The sequence below is a fragment of the Lycorma delicatula genome, chromosome 1 (genome assembly GCF_047948215.1).
Source record: "Lycorma delicatula isolate Av1 chromosome 1, ASM4794821v1, whole genome shotgun sequence".
Lineage (NCBI taxonomy): Eukaryota > Metazoa > Arthropoda > Insecta > Hemiptera > Fulgoridae > Lycorma > Lycorma delicatula.
Window position 1 is genome coordinate 250,503,533 of NC_134455.1, and position 24,970 is coordinate 250,528,502.

General features: G+C 28.5%; 1 protein-coding gene across 2 annotated transcripts in view; it reads right to left on the reverse strand.

The window, feature by feature from the left end:
• Slob (Slowpoke binding protein) overlaps nucleotides 1–24,970 on the reverse strand; it is a 115,124-nt gene that overhangs the window by 28,555 nt on the left and 61,599 nt on the right. The window contains exons 7-10 of one of the 2 annotated variants that reach the window (XM_075354849.1): nucleotides 24,339–24,464; nucleotides 17,383–17,459; nucleotides 15,805–15,879; nucleotides 6,277–6,578 (exon numbers count right to left, since the gene is read on the reverse strand). In XM_075354849.1, the coding sequence (XP_075210964.1) occupies nucleotides 6,560–6,578; nucleotides 15,805–15,879; nucleotides 17,383–17,459; nucleotides 24,339–24,464 (297 nt within the window). In that variant the 3' untranslated portion in view covers nucleotides 6,277–6,559. Of the gene's footprint in view, nucleotides 1–6,276; nucleotides 6,579–15,804; nucleotides 15,880–17,382; nucleotides 17,460–24,338; nucleotides 24,465–24,970 lie in introns of those variants that run through there. The other variant, XM_075354847.1, reaches the window with a different exon arrangement.

The window sequence follows — 24,970 nt, forward strand, 5'->3', positions numbered from 1 at the left end:
GACAGAGAACAGAAGTATTGTCTAAAAATTTAACCACCAATTCCTGCAATATATGCAGCAACCCATCATCATAAAATGATAGGCCCTTCATTATGAGTGAAAAAAGGTGACTTCCATATTTTTGGATTCAAGCTTTGTGCAGGTTTTAACATTTCTTATCTGACTGGGAATTATTAGATTTTCTGCTACAAATTACACAAAGAATTAAGCAAAATTAGATGATTTAGTAGTAAACAATAATCATTATGAAAGAAATGCCCTTAAGATTGGTCTCCACTTCCAATAGCAGCAATAATATCATCAAGAAGCAAAACATACAAAGTTGACAGTGTGTAAGTAAAGTAATGTCACATTTGATGGTATATTCTTTATTTGAGTGTTTTTTCTGCCCACCCTAGCATTGCCACTCTAACATTTGTAGTTGATGCATTTTAGAGTACCTCCATTCTCAAAACTACTTTCAGTAATAAGAAATATTGTTAAAATGTTTTAGTTGTATTCTTATGAAAATAATTATATGAATTTATTAAAGAGAAGGTGAATTTTTTATATATTGCTAAATCTATTTCATATAATCTTAATAAAAATATGTATATGTAAATAAATTATCTGAATTAAAATTAACTAAAATAACATCACTTCATGAACATTTCTTTAAACAATTTTTTTTAAGTGTGACCAAGTAAAACTTAATTTTTTGTTTAATTATTGTTAAGAAACATTTTTCCACTGAGTGGAAGCAGTGAATAATAACGCATTGTTTCCTGTAAAAAATGTTCTACAAAAATTTGTTGCTTTATATTATCTACTCCAGTCTTTCTTTTGGCTGTGATGATTGTACAATATCTGAGAGTTATGATTTTATTTAAACAGCTAGTCTAAATGGTGAACAGTTAAAGCATTACGTACAAGGCTGAATATCCTGAATTTTAGAGGGCATTGCCCACTATTTACTCACAGTATAGTGCTGATGTGCAGCAGAATATTTGTGCAGAAGAAAGCAGTAGAGCACTCTTTATTCCTCACTTTCTATAGTAAGTTTGGCATGAGGTGCTTGCTACTATTAAGAATGGTTGTGATATTTGGCTATTACCTCATTTCAAATTGCTTACTACCATCCACTGTTGACACCTAAAAGAAGTATTTAGCCATATAAGTAGTTTATTTTTATTAAAAGTAATTTTAGATAGTAAATCTTTTCAGGTTTCATATATATGTTACACTTAAAATAAGATGTTAATTCACCGTTACTATAAAGAGTAGGAAAGTAATTATAACTGTTCAGACCAAATGTGCAACAAATATTTTCATATATTATTTTTATTTATGAAATGTAAGATCTACAACAGCAGTTATTTTAAATAGTAAAATGATTAATATTAATATTTATTTTTATTGATTTATTTAAAAATACCACACAAGCACTGTAAAGTCATTTTTTCAAATTTTTAATTTATCAATGACAGCTAATACGTGAACAAAAAATAATCACAATCAACTCTCTTCATGGTGAACACACTAAAATTAAAAATTTTTTTAAATTATTTCAGTAATAAAACTTTCTACCATAAACATTTGGGATTAACTCCAATTTTAAACTAAAAGTATTGCCTTAAGTATTTACCAAAAGACTGAACTAATGATATAGAATTATTGTATGCAGAATGTAGGCAAGGAAAGAAAACACCATAAAATATGAAATACGTCACATAAATTCTAGTTAAAAGCAGTTCAGCTCTAGGTAAAGTATACTTACCATTTCTTATTTTTTTAATAATAAAATTGCCTAAGATTAATTAATATTGTCCTGAGATGATTTTCGCTTTCTGAAAAATTTTATTAATAATTCTTTGAAACAAAAATACTCATCTAAGTAAAACTCTTTGTAAGGTGTAAAGAAATTATTGGTAGAATGTTGATAATTTCATATATTGTTTTTCATATCTATATCACATGGATATAGATATCCATGTATTTCTGAATGTTAATTAACATGAAAATGAACAGTTGCTTTTCTTCTCAGAGTAGTATTCCTCTTGATAATTAACTGTAAATTCTAGTATGAACATCTTTTATATAATAAAAATACTTTCTGAAAGATAAATAGTCATTTCCACCAAGTAAATCATATCATGATTTAATATGACATATCATATCTTACAATGATTAGCTCACAAAATATTAATTATTCATTTTTATGTAAAATCATCAGTCTAAAAACACTTCTTAATGAGACTTATGTCCAAATTCAGGGTTCATCAGTTTTATGCCTTAGTCAAATGTGTTTTAGGATTTATTCATATGATGATGAAAAGATGATGTTTCTTGGTCACATTAGCCCTAGCTTATCTCAAGTCATGCCTGCTTAATTTATAAGGCCCTCAAAGGAAAGAATCTAATTTTAAAGTGATTGATTTATTACATGCCAATACATTATACAAAATGATAAAGGTAGATATAACAGAATACAACATCCACTGGAAAATTAAGTTAAAGGTAAATTTCTCACTCCATTTTATTTAAATAATTAAAGTAGCTAAGTTGATTACTGATGAGGTAAAATAGCACCTATACAGATATATACTATAAAAGAAATCTTTATACTGGAAAATAATAAATTAATTTTAGTATTTGTTAAAGGTATTCAGTTTAGTGGAATGGCTTGTCTCATCATGTTGGAATTTACAATGAACTTTTTAAATTCAGAAAATTGTTTTTAGAGCTTTGTTAAATATGAAATTTATAGACTAATATTAGCCATTTTTTAAAACATCAGACTTAGATGATTCAAAATTTGTGTTTTTATAAAACCTTTATGTTTATTAAATTTTAAACCATTAAAAATAATGAAAATATATGTTATTACACTATTAGAAATATGAGCAATACTCACCTAGAACAACATATTTTATAGCAAAGAACCCATTCTATAGGGAGCTACAAACTTTCAAACAGAACAAAAGAATGTAGAAATGAAATATTTTTAAAAGACTATTAGTGACATTTTAAGCAGATAATGCATGCAATTGAATGCATTGATGAATCAATGAATTACTTTCCTCTTGCGTTACTCTTTAAGTAAATTATTAAGATATTATTGTGTGTGGTGTGATGGTGGTGTTGGTGACAGTTTCTATACAATAATATGTATAATTTTACTATGTAATATTTTGATAGTATTTCATTCTAGATTTAAGTTTTTGACTCTTTTTTATGCTTTTCCTAAAGCATTCCTAAAATTTACTCTTAAAACATTGTAAAATGGTTTTCTTTAATTCTAATAATTAATTGTAAGTTAAATGTAATTTAATATCTCTAAAACTAAAACTAACCTGACACAGGATAAAACTTGACAAAGTACAAAAATACTAATCTTGTTGATTGATGCAAATAAAATAGTTTGTTTTTAGGTATACATGTTTCTATCATGTTCAATTCTATCTTGCAATTAGATGTTTAATTAGCAATTAGACTATTTAATCTAGATGAAAAACTAGCTGCCTACAAGAGAAAACTAGCTGATTTTTATTCAGAGATTCCAATGTTAATGTATGCAGCATGTTCAAGATCTTAGTGCTAAAAAAGAAAATAATAATAATAAATAAATAACCATCACTATCTGGAGAAGTATTTCATGATCGTGAAGTTCACTTATTAGACGGTTTAGATCGATGTTTGTAAAGAAATGTAACAAAACATACTGAATTTGTTTATAAATCTTCCAATAGAGTAAGAGATCTTTGATTCATAAATTAGTCAGATTTTTTGTTTCATTTAGTATTCTTTTAAGTGTTTTGTGACTGAAAATGTTACATGAACAAATTTTAATATTATACCTGTAAATTACTCTTATAACTTTATGGAAAAGATGTTAGCACCGAACTTTATATTACAGACATATGACTTAGTATGTTTCGTTTACTGAGCCAATTGTATTGTTAATATACATATACATATATGTATATAATCATCAATAACTATTTAAATTTACTTTAATGGAAACAATAAATTAACATACTAAAATACTTTTCTGGGAATTAAACAAAACCTTTTGCTGGTTGGTTAAAAATACAAACAATTCATACAAAAAATAATATAAAATAAATAGTTATATTTTATTGTATAATTCTGTTAACAAGCATAAAATTAATATACAATTTCATTTTATACATACAATTAAAGAAATAAGGAATAAACCCACACTTTATAGACATCAAATTCTAAGCATAATCCGTATAAACAATATAATTATTGCAGTTGCTTTTTTGTAAGTAATTTTATTTTATATAAAAAAATATATATATAAAACAACATTAACTTTCTAAAACTACAAAAGGCAATATAGAACATTAATAAAATGTTATAATACAAAGCTTTTTTTTACTATAAAACAACTGTAGGCTGCTAATAGTTTATAGTTTTATAAATGTTTTCATTATACAAAATGAAGTTGGCCTGAAGACAAATATTAACTACATTTTGCTATATTAGTATATAGTTATTCTATTAAAAATAAACATATTTTGTATAATTTAGTATATTGTATTAAATACATAATTAATGAATCAAGATAAATAAAAACTGCTTCTTCATATTTTGATAAAACTTTAACAAAAATTATTTATTTATTATAACAGGATTAGACTAATATCTAATGTTCTAAAGTTTTGACAGCTACTACATTTGTTGAACCATTAGATTGAGGCACAACATGGTATATAACATATTCATACTATCAGTCCATATTGAAACTTATAGAGAATTTTCTTTCTTATCAAATTTTTTATGTTTTAATAACATATTTTTTATGTTTCAATGTGAAAAATAAAAATTTAAAAGCTTTATTTTGAACAATTCTATTAAAAAGATGGATTAGTCAACTTAAATACGATCATTAGAATACTTAACAATCTAGTTCATCAGAGTAATTATTCATTAAATTAAACTATTTGTTATCTGCAACAAAATAAAGGAACAAAATTACAACTTATGGGAGTTTAAAAGTAAAAGTGCCATCTTTGATATACACAAGTTATACCAATTATATTCTAAAGAAAATCAGTCTTGAACAAAGTAGAAAGCTGAAAAAATTAAGAAATTAAAATACAAAGTTCAGGATATTATAAGAATTATAATTTGCCTATATAAGTATCAAATGGAAAAACCTGAATGGAGGGCTTACAGTTCATAAAATGGACACATCAAAAGCTGAGATAGTGAAACTTTTCATTAGTTCATCACTGTTATTACCAATAGGTCATTTTTTTTATATGTATACCATTCATAGGTGAGTATATATATATATATATATATATATATTTTCACAAATAATTTCTTTTACCAATTAGTATTCTTTAACGTAATATCTGGATATTAAAAGCATTGTTTCACAGCAAAAGAGATATATTAATTTGTTACTTTACATTATCTGAACCAATGTTTCTTATGGCTGTAAATCACATGAAGCATCTGAGGTTTAAGAGGCACCAACCAGAGTTACTATCTCTGAAAGTAATGATGTTTAATACATAGCCAGTACCTGTGGTGAACAAAGGGAAGATTTCTCACTACTAAAGCTAGATGTAACTGTATTTTGCTGGACTTAGAATGTTGGTATATAACCATACACATGCCAGACTGAAGGCAATAGAATGAAGGAGGATTAGCTCCTAAATTTCCCCACTAAACTTGACAATCAGTGTCTATTATTGTTGAAAACCACTATTTTTTTTTTTTTCAAGTTACTAATGAAACTTGTTACTAATGACAGATCACCTACAATCATTATAGTAATGGCATTGAACATATATAAAGCTGATTATTTTACTCTTGGATTAGACAAAAAAAAACATACATTATATTCAGTTAGGTATCTACAACATGTAATAAAGTGCTGCCTTCTAAATAAAAAGAAATACTATCTATATAGCAGAATGTTAAATAGCAGCAGATTCACATGGATAAGCTTTTGAACAATTGACAATATATTTGATAACTGATGTATTTATTATTTATCAGATATTTAATTGAATGTATTTTTCTGAAAATAATGCAACTAACCCTAAACAACCATCTCAGCTTAGGGCAAACTTGAGTGACTTTTTTGATTTTTAAAAACAATCAACTTTTAATCAGCTACTTTATAAAGAGAAAAAATTTTTTTATATTAATATCATCAAAAAATGTTGTTGATAAATCTGTGAAATAATTACTTAAATCAACTATCATCATTACATAATTACGTAAATTTTTTTTAAAGGCAAAATAAAATAATAATAAACTTTTAATGTGATTTTATAAAATGCTGAAATAAAAGAACTGTTTCAGTTAGTTGTAGTCTTCCACATGTATCTATGAGAGGTGGATCAAAAACTAAGTTACACCCTTGCCGTGTTCTTGAACTTAAAGGGATATATTAATGTCTAGTTGTGGCAGTACTGGTTTGTTGTCTTCACGCTTCCCCAGCAACAATTCTGTACGACATTCAGCAGTATGTGTGTGTAGTCTCGTTATCAATATGGTGTGTCCTCTAGAGGTTTCGTCCAACATAGAAGTGCGTTCAGTAGTCCGATTTTTTTCTGCAAAAAATTACAATTGTGAAATTCATCGCCAAATTGTTGATGTATACGGTGAGAATGCAATGTCATGCCCCATGATCACAAAATGATGCCAATATTAAGAAACGGAAGAACAAATCTGAGTGATGAACTGCGTGCTGGGCGTCCTTCAACTGCACAAACGACGGGTAAATGTGTGGACACGGAACGTGTGAATGAAATGATCTTGAGTAATCGGCGCATTAAAATTAAAAAGACTGCAAATGAACAGAACGTCAGTAATGGTAGTGTGCTTGCAATTATTCACGATCAGCTTGGTTACCGTAAGGTATGTGCACGATGGGTGCCACGTTTGTTGACCAACAACCACAACATCAACGTTTTGCATCTGCTGTTTCTTGTCTTCAACTTATTCCAGGACTGGTTCACAGTTTTTGAAACAAATCATCACAGGGAATGAGAGCTAGGTGCTTCATTACATTTCTGAGACTAAACGAGCATCACATGAATGTAGGCACAAAAATTCGCCGCAGCCAAAAAAAGTGAAAACTTCCCCACATGTTCGAAAGGTTATGATGACAGTCTTTTTCGATTCCCCCAAGGAACAACAACCAATGCCGACTCTTATTGTGTGACTTTAAAAAAATTGCGTAAACCATTAAAGATCGAAGACCGGTAAGATTGAGCGATGGGGTTGTTTTTCTTCGCGACAACGCTATTCCTCATTCAGCTCATGTGACAAAGAAATTACTACAAAAATTCAAGTGGGGAGTGTGATCCCATCCGCCTTACAGCCCTGATCTAGCACTCTGCGACTAACATTTCTTTCGTCCTTTCAAGCGAGACCTGGGAGGGAAGTGTTTCACTAATGGTGATAAACTGAAGGAAGCAACTCTTAAATGGTTGAAGGAAATTAGGCAAAATTTTTATAAGAGTGGAATTGAAAAACTTGTCAAGGAATTTAAAGTGTTTAGAAAAACTTCGTGATAATATCGAAAAATAGATAAAAATATGTAGTTTTTTGTTCAATAGAAAAAAATTGTCTTATAAGTGCATGTTTGCTTCATAGAGGGGGTATAACTTATTTTCTGATCGTACCTCGCATTTCATTACATTTTATCATTGCTTTACTAAAATTATTATGTTATTTTAGAATTGTTATTGTGTCATTCTAGTTGTCATTTTTAGTTAAGTATATTAAAGTTAACTTATTACAGTTGACAAACAAAATGTAACTAGGTGCTAGACTGACAGGGGATTGTTTCAGCAAAATGTTGGTGTTGGGGTTATACACAGTGATAAATTATTTATTACACTTTAGGTGTTAATAAAAAATAACAAAGCAATGTTATTAACTGGGTATTTCAAACAATTCTGTTTGCAACACTTATTAACTTCACACAGTTTATCCATGAGCACCTTTTGTGGTGCATGAAATGTCTAGATGATATTCAATTCATGCCACATATTACAAAGAAAATCTGGAGTTATTCCATTAATTACACCTTCAATTCTTTTTAGATCATTGATATTGACAATCTTTGCTGTGCACACCCTGTTTCTGACAAACACCCAAAGAAAGAAATAAATCAAGTGATGTAATATTAGGGTTCTGAGGTGGCTGGGAATCGGTCCATCACAGCCAATCCAACTTTGAGAAAATTGTTCATGTAAGTAGTACCTAATGTGCTGTTTTGCAAACTTGTTGGAAGTAAACATTGGATTCAGTTTGTGGTACTGCATACTCCTGTAACATGTCTAGATAACAAACACTAGTAAACATTGGCTCGGTGAAGAAAAATGATCTGAGCAGTCAAGGCATACCGAATGTTAATTTTCAGGCTATCCTGTTGTGTTTGTCAAATGGTATGATGGCTATTACTCCCAAATCTGACAATTATGACGATTAACATGACCAGAAACATGGAAGGTAGCTTTGTCAGAGGATTACTTTTTCTAAAAGACCATTATCTTTGTTCACTTTAACAAGAATGAACACAACAAGATTGCAATGATGTGGTTTATTGCACCGACTGCACCAGAGTTCAGTCCGACTGCACCGACTGAATTTTGTATGCATGTAGTTTTAGGTGCTTGTGTAGAACCTTCACAATTGTTGACTGCAGTATTCCCAGTTCTAAACTCACATGATGAATCAATTCATCCAGGCTTCTCTGAAAATTTTCCCTTACTCAATCCACAACTTCTTCAGAAAAGGAAGGTCTGCCAGCATTTTATTTTGTGTACTACACTTCCATACCTTAAACTGCTGATACCAATGTTAAAACATTGTTTATTAGGAGGATTACCACTCTAAATGAAAATAATGTCTGTTATTATGAACAGTAATAACAGATCTGCTTTCATGAAACCATAGAATGCACATTGCTTCCTCCTGCACAATAGCCAATAAAGATAGTTAATTGGGATTAACTATCTCCCCTATTGTTACATCACACTGGCGTGTTACTTCAAGGTCATCAGTAACTCTAGTACCTATATTACTATTTGAAAAAAAATAACATACATTGTTTTGTTCATTTTCTATTAATCCAAAAATGCACTGAATAATCTATGTTCACTCTGTATGCTACCCTTTACACCAATGCAAATGCTCACATGTGAGCAAGTTAAACATACAATCTATGCAATACTCATGTATCTATCACTTTTGTTTTTAATTTTATTTTTGGATTTTTTTAGTTCTTATGGTTTTAATTGTTTTTATATGCTGGTTTTTTATTTATTTATACTCTTATAATGTAAAACGTTATTATGACAGAAAGGAAAAGAATTTCTTTCTAATCTGTGACTAAATTAAGAGGTGCATTCCCACTGAAAGTGGTCTGTATCATCATAGTCTTTAGATGAAGTTTCATCTGCATTATTAACACAGTCAATATGAGGATTATACAACTTTTAGTTTGTATGTCTGAAATTTTAATGTAACCTTGCCTGCTGTGATGGCCTGCAACAGAGTTCTATCCTCTCTACTGTACTAGTAATACCGGCAATCCAGATACAACCCCGTTGAACCACTAAACATCTACATGTTTACAAAGTAAACTTTGTCATAATGTACAATTAACAGTATTTATTATAGATTTCTTATCCAGGAGTTAAAGATAGAAAAATGATTTTTCAGAGAAAAAAAATGTGTATTACAATGATCTTTTTCAAACACCCATGTACACATTATATATTGATCAGATTACATCCTCTAATGCAGCATTTAACTTTGTGATAAAAATTTGTCTTGATACTAAAAAATAATTTTAAAAAAAAATGATAATAGGATTATTTTCCTTTATTTGTGTTAAAATTAGTGTAGTTTTGCACATTCTCAATACAAAGATATTAATGTACTGGTATGTAGTTATATTAATTTTTCTAACAAATATTTAATACAGTATCTGCTCAATAGCTTTTAACTTCAATAAATTTTCAATAGAATTTGATTTTATAAATTAATTGATGCAAATTTTATTCATATTATTCAGTGAAAATAAATGATTTACAAGAATAAAATTACAGTTCACTGTAGAGTAGTGGAGTATAGAAACTTCATGAGACAGCTGAATGAAATAGTAGAAATTACTATTCATTAACAGCTAGAATTCTAAAAATATATTAGTTCTTCAATTTGCTTCATTAAAAAAAAAATTATTTTCAAGTTTGCAATATATGATACCACACTACATGTCCTTCCCTTCATGATGTAATATCAACTGCCCCACTACCCTGGGAGTTTAGTTCACTTGGAAATTTGTCCTATGTGCAATTGCAATGCAACTGTCCCACTATTTATTGTAAAAAATTCTGTTGTGGAACCTCAGCAAGAATTTTTTATAGGGAGTTCAATAATAGATTTCTCCATCACTTTACAACACTATTCTTATATATGTATAAACATTTTGAGAAGATACTCTGACAGACAAAAAGCCCCAAGATCATTCTAGATTTGATCATATAGAAAGATCTATTACTTAAGCGGTAAATGCATCTACTCAAGCCTAAGGAGCTCCACTGTGAAATATGCTTCACCTTTGAATCTATCAAAAATATTTGCTAAACACTTTTATCTTAATGGTTCAGATAACCAACAGAATTCCCAATAATTATTTATTAAAAAATTCTTTCATTTTTCTTTATCTTGTCTGAAATTAACTCTATTCAATGTACTTTATAAACGTACTGAATACTAGGCCTTCTTGAAAATCCTGATAGAAAAGAGTAACGGTGAATGTTTATTACTGCACAGACAAATTAAACTGCTTTTATGCCTTGAAAACCAAGATATATGTAATTGAGAATGTTTATGGTTTCATCAAAACAGGATTACAGCACATACAGCTTGTATGAGCAGAGCTGTTTAATTTTTAAACAATACAATATTTCAGGATTTGAAGATTATACCATCCACTTCTCACATTTCAGCTGCACATTCTTTGTATTAAAAATTGTTACACATAAAACAACACAAATTACTTTGAAAAAACACATACACACACACACACATGAGATTATAAGCATTCTTCAGGAAATGCATAAAATAATATTGAGTTTGGTTCTGGTAACATATGTAAACCCATATATGGATCTTATATGGTAATATAATTTTTAAGAAATAGTAACCTATTTTCGATCCATGATAATTCTGCTTTATAGAATACTAGTAAGATTTCATTAGTAAAAATTTATGTCTCTACTTAATTTATAAATGCATCAGATATTTCTGCTACATATGTTGGGTATTACTTGCATCTTACCACTATAAAAAACAATTTACCAATAAAAAATAATTAATAAGAATAGCACAGTCTTTATTTTTTGAATAAATCTTTTGGCTAAAACATTAAGCTATTCCTTATTTAATCAATATGATCATAATACTAGTGTTTAATTTATTAACGTCATATTGACTTTAATAAAATGCCTAACCATATTTACTACATCTAAATAATCATCAATGCACATCATTATTCCAAATTATTAATTTTTAATCATAAACCAAACCCAACTTAAACTTAACCATTTTGCCAAATCAGAAATTCTACTTCTATTATGGTTATTTCAGTACTGTTCTTTTTTCAATGTAAGAATTACCCAGTATGCTAATAATAGTGAGAAATATAGCACAATATGTCAGAGTTCTGATGTCTTAAGTACAAAATGTCTGTAATGTTTCCATTCAGCTGTTATATAGCTCTTTTAGCAGACTCAAAATAATATAAATATATTTATTGTGCTCTGTGGAGAAAACTTCTTTTATCTATCAATAATTAATGTCAGAAATTGCACATAAAATCTGAACCAGCTAGAAATTTGGCATAAATTGAAGTATGGTAACATTTTTTTAATCCCACATCTAATTTACAATTATTTAATATATTAAATATGAATGATATAAATTGACAGCATGAGGACTTGCACATTTACCGATATCATTATAATGAAGCATACTCACTATAAAATTTGTCTAATATCATTTAAAAATATAATTAACTACAAAAACTAAATAATTAATATCTAAAGTAATTATTTAAAATGAAGAATTATGTTTATCATAAAATACAACATTCTGCCAGTGTAATAATGTGAGATATCATAGAAAAATCTTATTTTAAAGAAAATAACTCTAATTTTTAAGTAAAAATTAATGCCAGGAAGTCTTTTGAAGTAGGTTGTGAGTCATCTATTATGAAAACTAGATTATAAAGTGTATGTGCATATATTTAAAAAAAATAAGTCCACAAAATACTAAAATGTTTGCCAGATTACAGTTAATTTTAAATTTACCACCACAAAATCACAACAAAAATTGTGGCTACCTTGTTACGAACTGTACAACTAGTACCCAATATATTCTGAAAATATTCATGAAGGAACAAGGAAAAAAATAGTGTATCTAGAATATGGACATAACAAAACATTTGTTGACTCAAATATTCAGTGATGGTTATTGACATCATCATATAAACTAGACTGAATAACTTGTCAGTTGACTGCATAAGTTAAATGCACATTTGTACATAAAATATTGTTTTTTCATGCTGCAGTTCTAGTTGAAGTTACAGTTGGAATTTTCTGATTGAAGAAGACTCATAGATACTGGATGTAGTTAAAAATTCATTCGCATTGTTTACATGATCTTCATGTGACATAAGTACCATGTAGAATAATTCAATACTATAAAATATGAAACTTATAAATGAATATAATAATATATTCATTGAATTTGTATTGCAGAAAATAAATAAAAGAAAAGCAGAGATAACCAAATTTAATAAGTTCAACTGATTGTAGATCAGGACAAAAATTTAAACAAAAAAAATCACTCAGAACTTAGTGACCAAATAAATTCAATATCTCAGAGACTTTTGAATTAATTTGCAAAACTGCAGTAAATTTAAAATTGTACTGATATTGCCAGCTTAAAAACAACAAAAAGTTAATTGGCTCTCATAGTAACATAGAGTTGACACTTCCCAAGCACATCATAGAAAAAAGTTATAAACATGGCAACTACTGAACAATCTTGACAGTTTGTTACATGTCTTCCTGACTAAAAAAAACTCTCAACAATAACTTAGAATCATAATGAAGAACTGTCAAGCTAGCATCACTGAGAATGGCTGCAGTATCAGCAAACGATTTTGAGGTCAGTAAAAAAAAAAAAATACTATTAATTTAAACTCAGTTTCTCATTTAAGATTAATAATTTTGTATAATATTCAACATAGACTATCGAAGAAAAACAAAGTTAATGGCCAATAACAGTCCATCAGTGTAAATCAATATTTATGGTATGAAATATCTAATAATGTTATCTATTAAAAAAATTAAAATTTAATAGAATGATATCTTTATTATATCAGATACACTTTTCTTTTAGACAAAATTTGTTGTATATTTTTATTTTAAGAACACTTTTCAATAATATTTTTGGAACCTTTGTGTAAAAAATACTGAACTTTCAAATTAAATTTATAAAATGCTAAAGAAATTTGTGAAATAATATGTTAAATTTACAATTTAGGTGTATTATAATCAAAGAATTTAATATTTCCTACACAAAATTCTCCTGAATTAACTAATTTTTAATACACATGCTTCAATAAAAAGAAAAAAGAGAAAAATAATATAAGTTCTTATAATTAAAACTGTGTAGATTCGTTGGTCAAGATTGATGCCTATAATATGTTTTATATTTATTTTTTTACTATATGATTATTGTGTCTGAGTGCTGATGACAACACTTCACTGTGCATCCAGGAAAAAAAATAATTTGTTTTAAATTATGCGCAATTTACAAATTATAACAAAAAATGAACTAACTGAAGAAGAGATTTGTGTATGTTTCATTGGTTGCTATCAAAAAATATTTTTCAATTTTTAGTTACATGATTGTACAATTAAACATGTGTTTAACAAATTTTTCAGAAGACTTTTATGAATAGGACTTACCAATTATTTGATACAGAAATAAATGTTTCTTTATTGTTACAAATTATTTGGAATTCTTTTAACATTTACATTCCTGAATTACTACCAACAGTAGCAAAAATACAAGTTATGTTCTAAAATTTGTAAATGCAATAATTAGAATAATCAATAATGATACAAATGAACAATGAAAATTAAATTTATAGCTAGTATGATTATAAATTTTATTTTAATATTAATATTTCTTTTTTTTTATTTTGAACAGTTAAGCATCTCTTATTATGTTATGTAGTGATATCAATCCTAAAAAAATTGAACCTTCCCTTCCCTCCTGAAATAATAGAATTTATCTATTTAGTAAAATAAAAATAAGAAAAGATTTAGAAAATTAAAAAAAAGATATTAAAGTAAGACAAAGAATTTAACTTTTCTTTTAATTCAGTGACATTTCATAAACCTCATTTTATTACCATAATCTTTTAAAGATTTTGTAACTCATCCCTAAAAGTGACAAAAGTGAGAGATTTTATTATCAAACTTGATTTTTTTAAATTTATTATTTTTTATAATATTTATAAAATAATGTTATTGCAATAAAAATAAATTCAGAAGCTTTTTAAAAATTTGGTTTTTATAAATAATATTTCTATCATCACTACATAGCATTTAACAATACTAATTTTCTTAAAATAAACAAATTATATTAAATAAGAAAATTTAAAAAACAAACAGAAATTAAGAATTATACATAAATATGCTGCTGAACTTTTGTATTACCCTAGTTTAATTTCAGATATTCAATTTTCAAATTAATGATACAACTCACTAATATATACAATATACTGGGGAATATGGAAACACAAAAAAATGTTTGAAATAAGATACAAAATATAAATTCAAATTACAAAAAACTTATATATTTATTTTAAAGTTGAAAGCATATTAAAGGAACCATTTAATCTTGTATGATTTCTATATAACAAAGTATAATGTCTAGGCCACATGATTAACTAGCATCTTCTAGAGTAATTGAAAATTTTTTATATAAAAAAATATTGCATATTTCTTATTTGTTTGTGTAATAAAATGTACTTGGTATGAAATGTTATACTAAAATGTTTTTAATAAACTACAAAACTATATAATGACCATAACAATAACAGTATCAGTAAACAACAATAACAATAAAAAAAAATCTATAACAACCTCCTGAGTGTGCTCTGACCTAAACATCAGGTTTTTTTCACTGTAAACAGTTGATCTGAGCAAGAATCAACAAATAAACACTCAGTATTTATACTTGAGTTTCCAAGTCTAATATATCCGGATCAGTGCACTCAAGGGTATATTCATTTGATTCAAGAATTCGACATCTGTATAAGAAAGTTTGCCTGATTTGATCATCCAACCTCTCTGCTTCTTTTAATCTGGAAGCAGAGAAAATGAATGTCAAAGTGTGTTTTTACTGTTTTTTTAATTTATTTGAATTTTTAATTTAAGAAAATCAATTTAGCAGTTTATTAAAAAGCTATTGATTGTGTTTGCAAAATAAATTGTGGAAGTATAAAAATTATTTTAATAATTTACTCCAAGTACTCTAAAAATAGATGGCAGTTTTTCAACATGAAGACTGTGTACTTTATAATACTGGTTTAAATGTTTTTACAAATCAAAATTGTGCTTAGGCAGTCAATCTTACAGGTGCAAATGTACAAAATTACAAAATAAACCACATGTAGAACTAAAAATATACAAACATATTAATACTGTGCATAAAAATATATTTAATGTGGGTACTAACCTTGCATCTTTGTCACCACGAGGGGGTGGGGGTGAAGGAGGATTAGCAACAGCCATTGATGGATCCCTTCGAATTCTGTAACAGTTCAGAAAGAACTGACAAAAATAAATAAATCAGATCAAAAGAACATGAATGTCTTTAATTTTTAAATTACAAGTCTTGAAACGCATTTAGTAATAACTAAGCCTCATTTAACTATACTACCGTAATTGAATAGCAAAAAGACATTTAAAATAAAATTAATAAACACAGTTTTTAGCAGAAGAAAGTTTTATTTTATTCCTAATGAAACCTTTTGTGTGATAACATTTTTGAAGTATTACTTTTCAAGTCAAATAAAGTGCTTTGAGAGGCACCCAAACTTCAAAAACGGCAGAAATTACTGGATGATGAAGAAAGGTAAAGAGACCCTCCAGAAACATTCAGTACATGCATTCATCCCCAAGGATAGATCATTATTGTTGAGCTTTACATTCGAAAATATCTGATAGAACTGTTTAGTACAACCTGAATCGTGGTCCAATGAAAATTGGGTGCTACAACACTACAACATTCTTACCCTCATAACTTACAAAAAATATGATTTTTATGGCTGCAATAATATGATCGTCACTCTTATCTCTTGTGCCTCTCAAACTGAAGATTTGGCTCCTTGTGACTTCCTAATCATACCCATGATGAAGGTGAAGCTGAAATACTTGGACACACTGTTCAAGAGATAAGTCACAAAAAAAGCTTTTTTTGCTTAACAATAATTCCTAGAGTATTCTAGCACAGAAGAAAAACCTCTGGGAGCTTTGTTTCACTACAAAAGGGCTCACATCAGAAAGGAATAGCTAAATTTAAATCTACTACTTTTTTATAGATCTAGTTTCAGATTTTTTTGTTATATCTTGTACTCATGCATGCATGTGTGCACATGTATATATTCTTATTTCTTAATTTTAAATTGACATTGTTCTGAATTTATAACTATATACTACCATACCAAGAAAGTCAATGAACTTGTCCCAGATTCATCCATTCAATTCAGTGCAATCCGTAAATCTTAAATATAATTTGTCATTAAATATAATATTAAATTGGTTTATAATTGTCATAACAACAATGATAATAACCAGTTAATTCTCTAGGCTGTTCAGTCATAAGCAGTATATATTAATATACAATAAAACAAGAAAATAAATAATGATTATTTTAGGCAAAATTTCAGGTTATTAAAACCATAACTGCAAATTTTTATTTGATGAAAGAGACTTGTTTCATTCTAATGGAGTATTTTTAAGGTTGTGGTTCATATAAAATAGAATACTATACTATTAACAAGAGAGTAAAATAATGATCTGCTGTAGGTAGTAGAACAGTGAAAATTTTCAATCCCAGTGCAAAACTAACCTTATTTCAACAAAAACAAATTTATTGTTACAAGTTATTTTAATATCTTAATTTATTTTCTTGATTTTGTATTACTGGTGTAGATGTGAATATTAGAATTGAGTGATTTTATGGAAGTTTACATTTTAATGATATTAAATATTTATTACATATTCTAAAAAAATGGGTATCTTGCCTACTTACCTCTTTCTGACCTGGAATTGTTTAACTGCATTTAGGAGACTTATAGCTGGTGCTGTAAGGTGGGCATGATAAACCTGCTGCAAAATAAATTTTGTTAATTATCTTTTACAGTAGGTCAAGTTCATGTGCATTATAAACAAAGTGTGGATTGGTAAAAAAATGTCAAGGGAGAGCATGTAAACTCTTCATATGAGTTTTAATATCCATGACATATTGCACTTTTAAAAAAAATGTTCAATTTTTCATATTGATAAATATTTTTGAGATTAATAAGATTAAATGTGTATGTGTAATATGATATTATTTATTATTATTTTCAATTCATTAAATTTTATAAAGTTCAGAAAGTAACTTATTTCTCATGCAGTTGAAAATTTAAAAGAAATATAGAATAAATTATTTTTTTGTTTAGAAAGTACGTAAAGTGTACTTATTTGTTGTGTAGTTTTATTCATTTCCCTTTAGTCTATTTTGTTAGCTTAAACTCAATAAATTTTATATTTATTTTCATTTTAGAAATTAATAAAAGTCAATGTCATTTTATAAATGAAGCTAAAGTAAAATTTCTTTTAGAAAAAAAGGTCTATGAACCCATCACATACGTAACCTCTCCAGATATGTATCAGTAGTTTAAGATTATCCAAAAAAAAAATATTACGCTTTAGGGCTTAACATAACTAGCAATATTAGCATGAAATCAGTTACATCGCAGCCAAAACATCACAGAGTACAATATTAAATATACCATTCATTATTATAAATATAATTCAGTTAATTATAAATTATTATAGTAGCTTTCACTTCCTAAAAATATGGTTAACAGTGTTGTGACTGTTTCCTGCTTTCAACAGCCCATTTTTTTTCTTATAGGTTTTCAGAGTACCATCCTTTCCAACTGGTAATTCTTTATTACTAATTTTTCTTATATTCAACATCTTAGGTTTATTCCTTTCTCTTGATAATTCCAGTCAAAAATAAATTGTGGTGAGTATTTTTACTGGATTTCAATTACATCTATTCATTTAATACAGTTTTATTGTATTTTTTATATAATTATATAGAATTTTTTATATATTTTGTTTTTTATATTATGTGCTAGAAAATATTAGGAATAGTTGTAATCAGTTCCACTATGATAGGTGATTATAAGTTATGTTTTAGTGATTGGTGCAATATAGCAGGGGAGCAAGTTGTCCTATCCCTAAGTAATACTATTTTCCAAAATCACTGTCAAGTAAATTTTTGTCAGTGACAAAAGAATAAAGTTTTAAATTTCTTAATAATGTGATTAAAAATACAGTCTATTATATTTTAACATGATAAACATAATAATTATGAATTGAAGTAAATATAAAGAAAATACTATATTGTGAATATAGTAAATATTCACAAAAGTATTTTGCAAATATTCATATTATTGTGAATAATATTAACAATTATACAGTAAAAATTTAATTGATTTTTTTTAATCTCAATTTTTAGGCCTACCTAAAATTATTTGAGAGGAATTCAAATAGCATTAAGACACTACGGCTTTTTTAATTTTTTTATACTAAACATTTAAATACCAATTTCAATTCTAATTCAATTATTTTATTTTATATATAATTACAGAAGTCTGTGATGGGTTTTGTTTATTGTCGGTTTGCAACAGCACCATGCCAGAACCAGCAGACAGATTGCTTTCAAATTTTCAGGATACATTCATGTTATCCCATGGAAGGTTTTAAGCATAGATCAAGACCCTATCTCCCCTGGGGGAGGGTAAGTTATTAAAATCAAAGATATTGATTAAAGAAAAAGATTAATCCTTTTATTTCATTATTTTCTGGTATCATGGCAACAAAAATATAATGAGATAAAATGAGTACTTCTCTTTTTTTCTTTGATGAATATCTATCAATTATTTAATATCCTCACAACCATGAGGATAACAAATGAATCAGTGATCCAGGGGACTGAACCCCCTGGCCAGAAAATCAGGCGAACCCTAAACCAGCTAGTTTTCTTATAAATTGAAAGAATAATTTTGAAATATATATTGATTTTACTCTTAAAACTTCCAAGAATAACTAAAATTATCTTACTTTCATAAAATAAATATAAAAAATTATTAATTTTCTAAATATGTAGTAATGATATTCCAAATGATTTTTTTAGACTTTTTTCATCTCCTTCATGAGTGATAATGATAAACTGGATTGCTAATGGTGCCCAATTTAGCATAGTAAAAATATAAAATAAAACAGGTTTTTTTTAGTACGTGGTAAAATACACTCTACAGAATTATTTTTTAATTTAATTTTTCAATAATATTAAATTTAGTGTGTTTATATCCAATATATGAGGGATATTCAATAATTAAAGAGACAAATTGATGTAGAAAAAACTGTGTATTTTTACAAAATGAGACTTTTACTACTTCTCAAAACAAACCCCACGAATATTAATACTGGGACACTTGTTCCAACGATGAACCAGTTTTTTTATACCTGATAAAGAACTCTTTTATCTCTGATAAAGAACTTTCCCAAAAATTCTTTGACCTCTTCATAGTTGCAGAATTTTTTTCCACCTAAAGCATCCTTGAGTGGACCAAACAAATGAAAATCCTAGCGAGCCAAATCTGGACGTAAGGAGGATACAGTAGCATCTCCCAACCCAATTTTACAATGGTTTCTTGTGTCAGTTGGGCAGTGTGAGGGCGAGCATTGTCATGTAGCAATATCACACCTTTTCTTTGAGATTTGCAACGTTTTTCTCTCACTGCTAGCTTTACTTTTTTCATCAGCATGTCTGAGCAGTAGACACTGTTTATTGTATGCTGATTTTCCAAATAATCACAAAAGACAACACCTTGGGCATCCCAAAAGATGGTCAACTTTGTTTTCATGCTGATGCTTGCATTCTGAATTTCTTTTGGACAGGTGAGCTGGTGTGCTTCCAATTCCATGCTTTTCTTTTGGACTCTGGTTCAAAATGTTGAATCCAAATTTCATCACACGTTAAAATCTTATTTAGAAAAAGGGTCACCTTCCATTTCATACCAGTGTTTCAAGTTTGTACACACTTTGAGTCTTGTTTCCTTGTGTTGTTGCACTAACTCTTTTGGGTCCCACCTTGCACTTGTTTTGCTGTACTTGACCTTATTACTAATAATGTTATGAACTGTGCCAAGTCTTAGTGCAGCTGTTTTTTCTATATGTTCAACTGTAATATGTCGGTCTTCACAAATAATGTCATCAAGGCGGGTTTCAAGCAAAGGAATTGACACTTCAACTGGCCAGCCAGAATGTTGCTCGTCAGTTACTGAGGTTCAACCATTTTTGAACTGTTCTACCCACTTATATAAAAATTTCCGCGGTTCATACAACTTTCACCAAACTGTAAAATCATTCATGAAAAGATTTTGCCGGTTTTTCACCTTCAGAAAGCAAAAAAACGGATCACTGAAAGTTGTTCAACTAATGTGGAAACTTCAAGTGGACACACCATCATAGCAATATTGAAGTTATAATCAAAACAATTTTTTATCTGTCAGCTGTTCTCAGCTCATCCCAATGATCCCAACCTAAAGTCATGAAAGTACAAAACTCCTCCTACAAAGTGTTTCATTTCTACATCAATTTGTCTCTAAATATTGAATGTCCTCGTATGTAAATATGATGATCTACAAATTGTTGGTTCTTGTTTTTTTGCATGTACTTCTGGATGTATCCTGAATACTTGCATCTGGTTTGAAGTATGTAATATTTGCTTCAGTTAATGCAGTTTAATTTAATTTGTATAACCCTAGGTTATAGTATTGTGCAAGTGTACTTTGATTTTATGTAGACTGAATTTGTGCATTTTAATTGACTTAAAACAAGAAGGTCTCAATTTGATCTTGGTCTAGTTTTTAAATCCACTTGCTACACTGATTTTGATGATTCTTTTAATATTAAAAGGAGCATTTTCTGGTGGTCTTTTTTCAGAAGACATCTGTGAAAGATTGTTCAACAAGAATTTATATATTTACATTAACGATTTAAGGACAAATTTATTTGCTTGTAGTCTCAGTACTCAGAATGGTATGAGGTCTGTTCAAAAAATAGCCGAACATTATAATATCGCGCCAACGGAGATATTTAGTGACGTGCCTTTGGCAGTATTGTGTTCCTCATAGCATCCTATGTAACTACATGTTCTTGGTTTGTTGCTATCTTGTTTAGTTTTCGTGTTATTGTTATTTGAATGCAACATGTTTAAGTGTTAGTAGCGATTTTTTGATGATTGAATTTTTTTCTCAATGTCGTAGTCGTAAACCCAGCTTTCGCCTCCTGCTTTGATATTTCGCATGAATGTTTCATCATCATTGGCTTGTTCAAGAAGTTGCTGACAAACGTCCACTCGTTCTTTCTGTTGTTCGATCATCAAACGAGGAACAGCTTTGCTGCAAATCAATGCATGTTCAATTTTTCAGTCAAAAAGTCAAGGCATATTCCAATTGTCAAGTTCTGCAAGTTCTTTGTCAGACAATCGGCGAATTGCACGCAGCAGATAGTTAATTTTCTGTACGCGGGTGTCATCAGTTGAAGTCGAAGGTCTTTCTGGTCAAGGATCACCTTCAATTGATTTACAACCACTTTTAAATCATGAAAACCATTCTTAACATTGGGTACAACAAAGAGCATCATCTCTGTAAGCTTGTTTCAAAGAAAGTTTTCCCCAGTTTCATGCAAAAGTTTACGTTGCATTATTGCTCCCAAAAATCGCACATTACAAAAATCGCTACGTATGTGGTTACAGAAGAGGTTATGTGGAACAGAATGTGGTTACAGAGGACCTACTTTGCTAAACATAATGCTGCCAAACGCACTTCACTAAACATCATCGTAAACGCGCAATTAAAAATGTTCGGTTATTTTCTTAATAGACCTCGTATATTACAACTTAATGATAGAACAGTAGGTAAGTAATTAACATTTTCATATGCAGATGGTATGCATCAATTCCAACTTAACACTTCTGAGTAGATTTGAAGTTGATAAGTCAATTCTATTGTTGCAAACATAATGTTTACCACGCTCACTCTGCTTTTTGCTTGCATCAAAGAAAACAGCATTTAGTAATCTATTGTTGTTTTTTGAAGGAGGATTAGGAACCAAAATCTATCAAAAAATTTAACTCGATATAGAAACAATGTTTCATCAAAGCTGTGTGTCTGTAGATGGATTGAAAAATTAAAAAATGGTTGCACAAGTTTTACTCATGAAGAAACTGGATACTCATCTACATTTATAACTGATGATTACACTGAGTGTATTTGTATTGTGGTTCTAAAAGACAGATGAGTGACAACTGATTAAATGGAAAATGGTCTTCAAATTAGTTATGGTTTTTCAAAAAAAATGATCCAGAATAGATTTAACTTTCACTGATTTTATGCAATGTGAATCAAACAAATCACAATGCTGCATCAACAAATGCACTTGACCATCGGTCGAGAAAATTTGGTCTGCTATGGCAATAAAGGTGATACTTTTTTGGACAAACTCATCACTGGGGACAAAACATGGATCAACAATTTTGAGTCAGAGAGTAAACGGCAGTGTGAAATGGAAATACCCACAATTGCCTATCGGAAAAAAATTAACAAGTTAATTATTATTAAGTTCTCATCAGGAAAACTTAGGTTATCAGTTTTTTGGGACTTATTAGGCCCTGTACTGTAACACTATCAAGATAGGGGCCCAACAAAAAATCAGTGCTTGTTAAAGTAGAATGTTTACTCAGAATCTGAGTTTATTATTCAAAGTAAATGCAGAGGAAAACTTTCAAATGGAATTGTTTTGCTGCTTGATGCTGGTCTGTGTAGAGCTGCTTACACAGCTTAAACTTCAGAAAATCAAGTTTAAGGTATTAGCTCATCCTCTGTGTACTCCTGATCTTGCTCCTTCAGATTTTCATTTTTTTGGTCCATTCAAAGAAACATTAAGAAGCTATCAATTCCCCTCCAGCAGAGAACTGAAGGAAGTGCACGTGTAATTTATTGCTCATCCAAAAACCTTTTTTTTTCTAAAGGCATAAAGAATCATGTGCAATGATAGAAGTGCACTGAAAAGCAAGGGTACTTCATCATGTTGAAAAATGTTGATATTGTAAGTTTTTCTATTTTTATTGAAATAAAATTTTTAGTTATAATGTGAATATTATCTATGTTGAATTCAACATTTCAAGAAAATCTTCACAAGCTTATAGTAAATAGCAAAACATACATTGATAAACACTACAACCCAGGAATACATAAATTAAACTGTAGTAACTACAACAAAATTATGATAATACCAGACATAAATTCAACCACAGGTGCAGATAACATATCCCAGTCATTTCGCAAAAAACAGAATCAAAATTTTTACTTCACTTAAGATGACCTATTATACATATGTACATCATAAATATCACATACATGCGCATGAAAATATTAACCACCATGTGCAAATTTTATACTTTATACATAAATTTGACACATTGAAGCAATACAAAATTTATTTTTTATAAATTCACATTTAGAATAGTGTGACAAAAAATTCATATAAAACAATACAGATCAGATATGCAATTTGGCAATATAAGATGAATTTCTAATTTCATCACGCAGGTATCAAAAATGCTACCTACTGATGAAGAAGGTGAATAGAAAGGCTAAGATTGTCTTCTAGAAGCACAATTCCATCATAGTTAGAAAGTGACTAATATTTAACATTCGTAAGAAAAAGGGTAATCATATTTAGTTGAGATGTTTTTTGAATTTTTAAAAATATTAGTGAGATAATCAAAAACTCAAATATTTGTTAGTAACCAACTTCAATTTCAGCAGATGATAGGATACAACTAGCAAACAAAATCTAGTTCTAAGTTTTGCTCTCATTAATCCAGATTACTTGGAGCATATTGTATTAAATGTTACTTACCGATAATGAAGATGCTCTCATTTCACGTAAATCAATATTGCGAAAAAATTCATGTACTAAAAGCTCTTCAATGGACGGAAATCGACGCTTGGGGTTCTGAAAGATAAATTCAAGAACTTCTACAACCTAAAAAAATAAAAATATTGATGATTAATAATGTGTTATCAATAAATGAATAATTATTTTTGAAAACAAGTTTTTCATTTTAAATAAATGTAAGAACTAAAATTAAGGGTAAAAAGATTTTACCCTTAATTTTTGTTTATTTACTATAAAAATCTATTCTTTTATAAATGGGTAAAACGTTTTATGAAAGTTTCAGTTCTGTTGATGATTTCTGTATACCTCTCCCAATTTTGAGTAATGGAATATAAATTGCATATTATTCATTTAGCATTATTCTTGAAGACAAAAATTTCTGTCCTCAAGGTGTTATTATAAGATGCTTATTATAAACCACCACAATACATTAATTACATAACATCTTTAATTAATATACATTACCTCCTCTGAGAGACTGACTGATCACCCTGACACTTTTTCAGGAGTCATATGTCTTTAAGGAACAATAAAATTATGAGAAAATATAAATGAAAATTTCTTCCAGATTGCTTTCTTAATACCTGGAACAT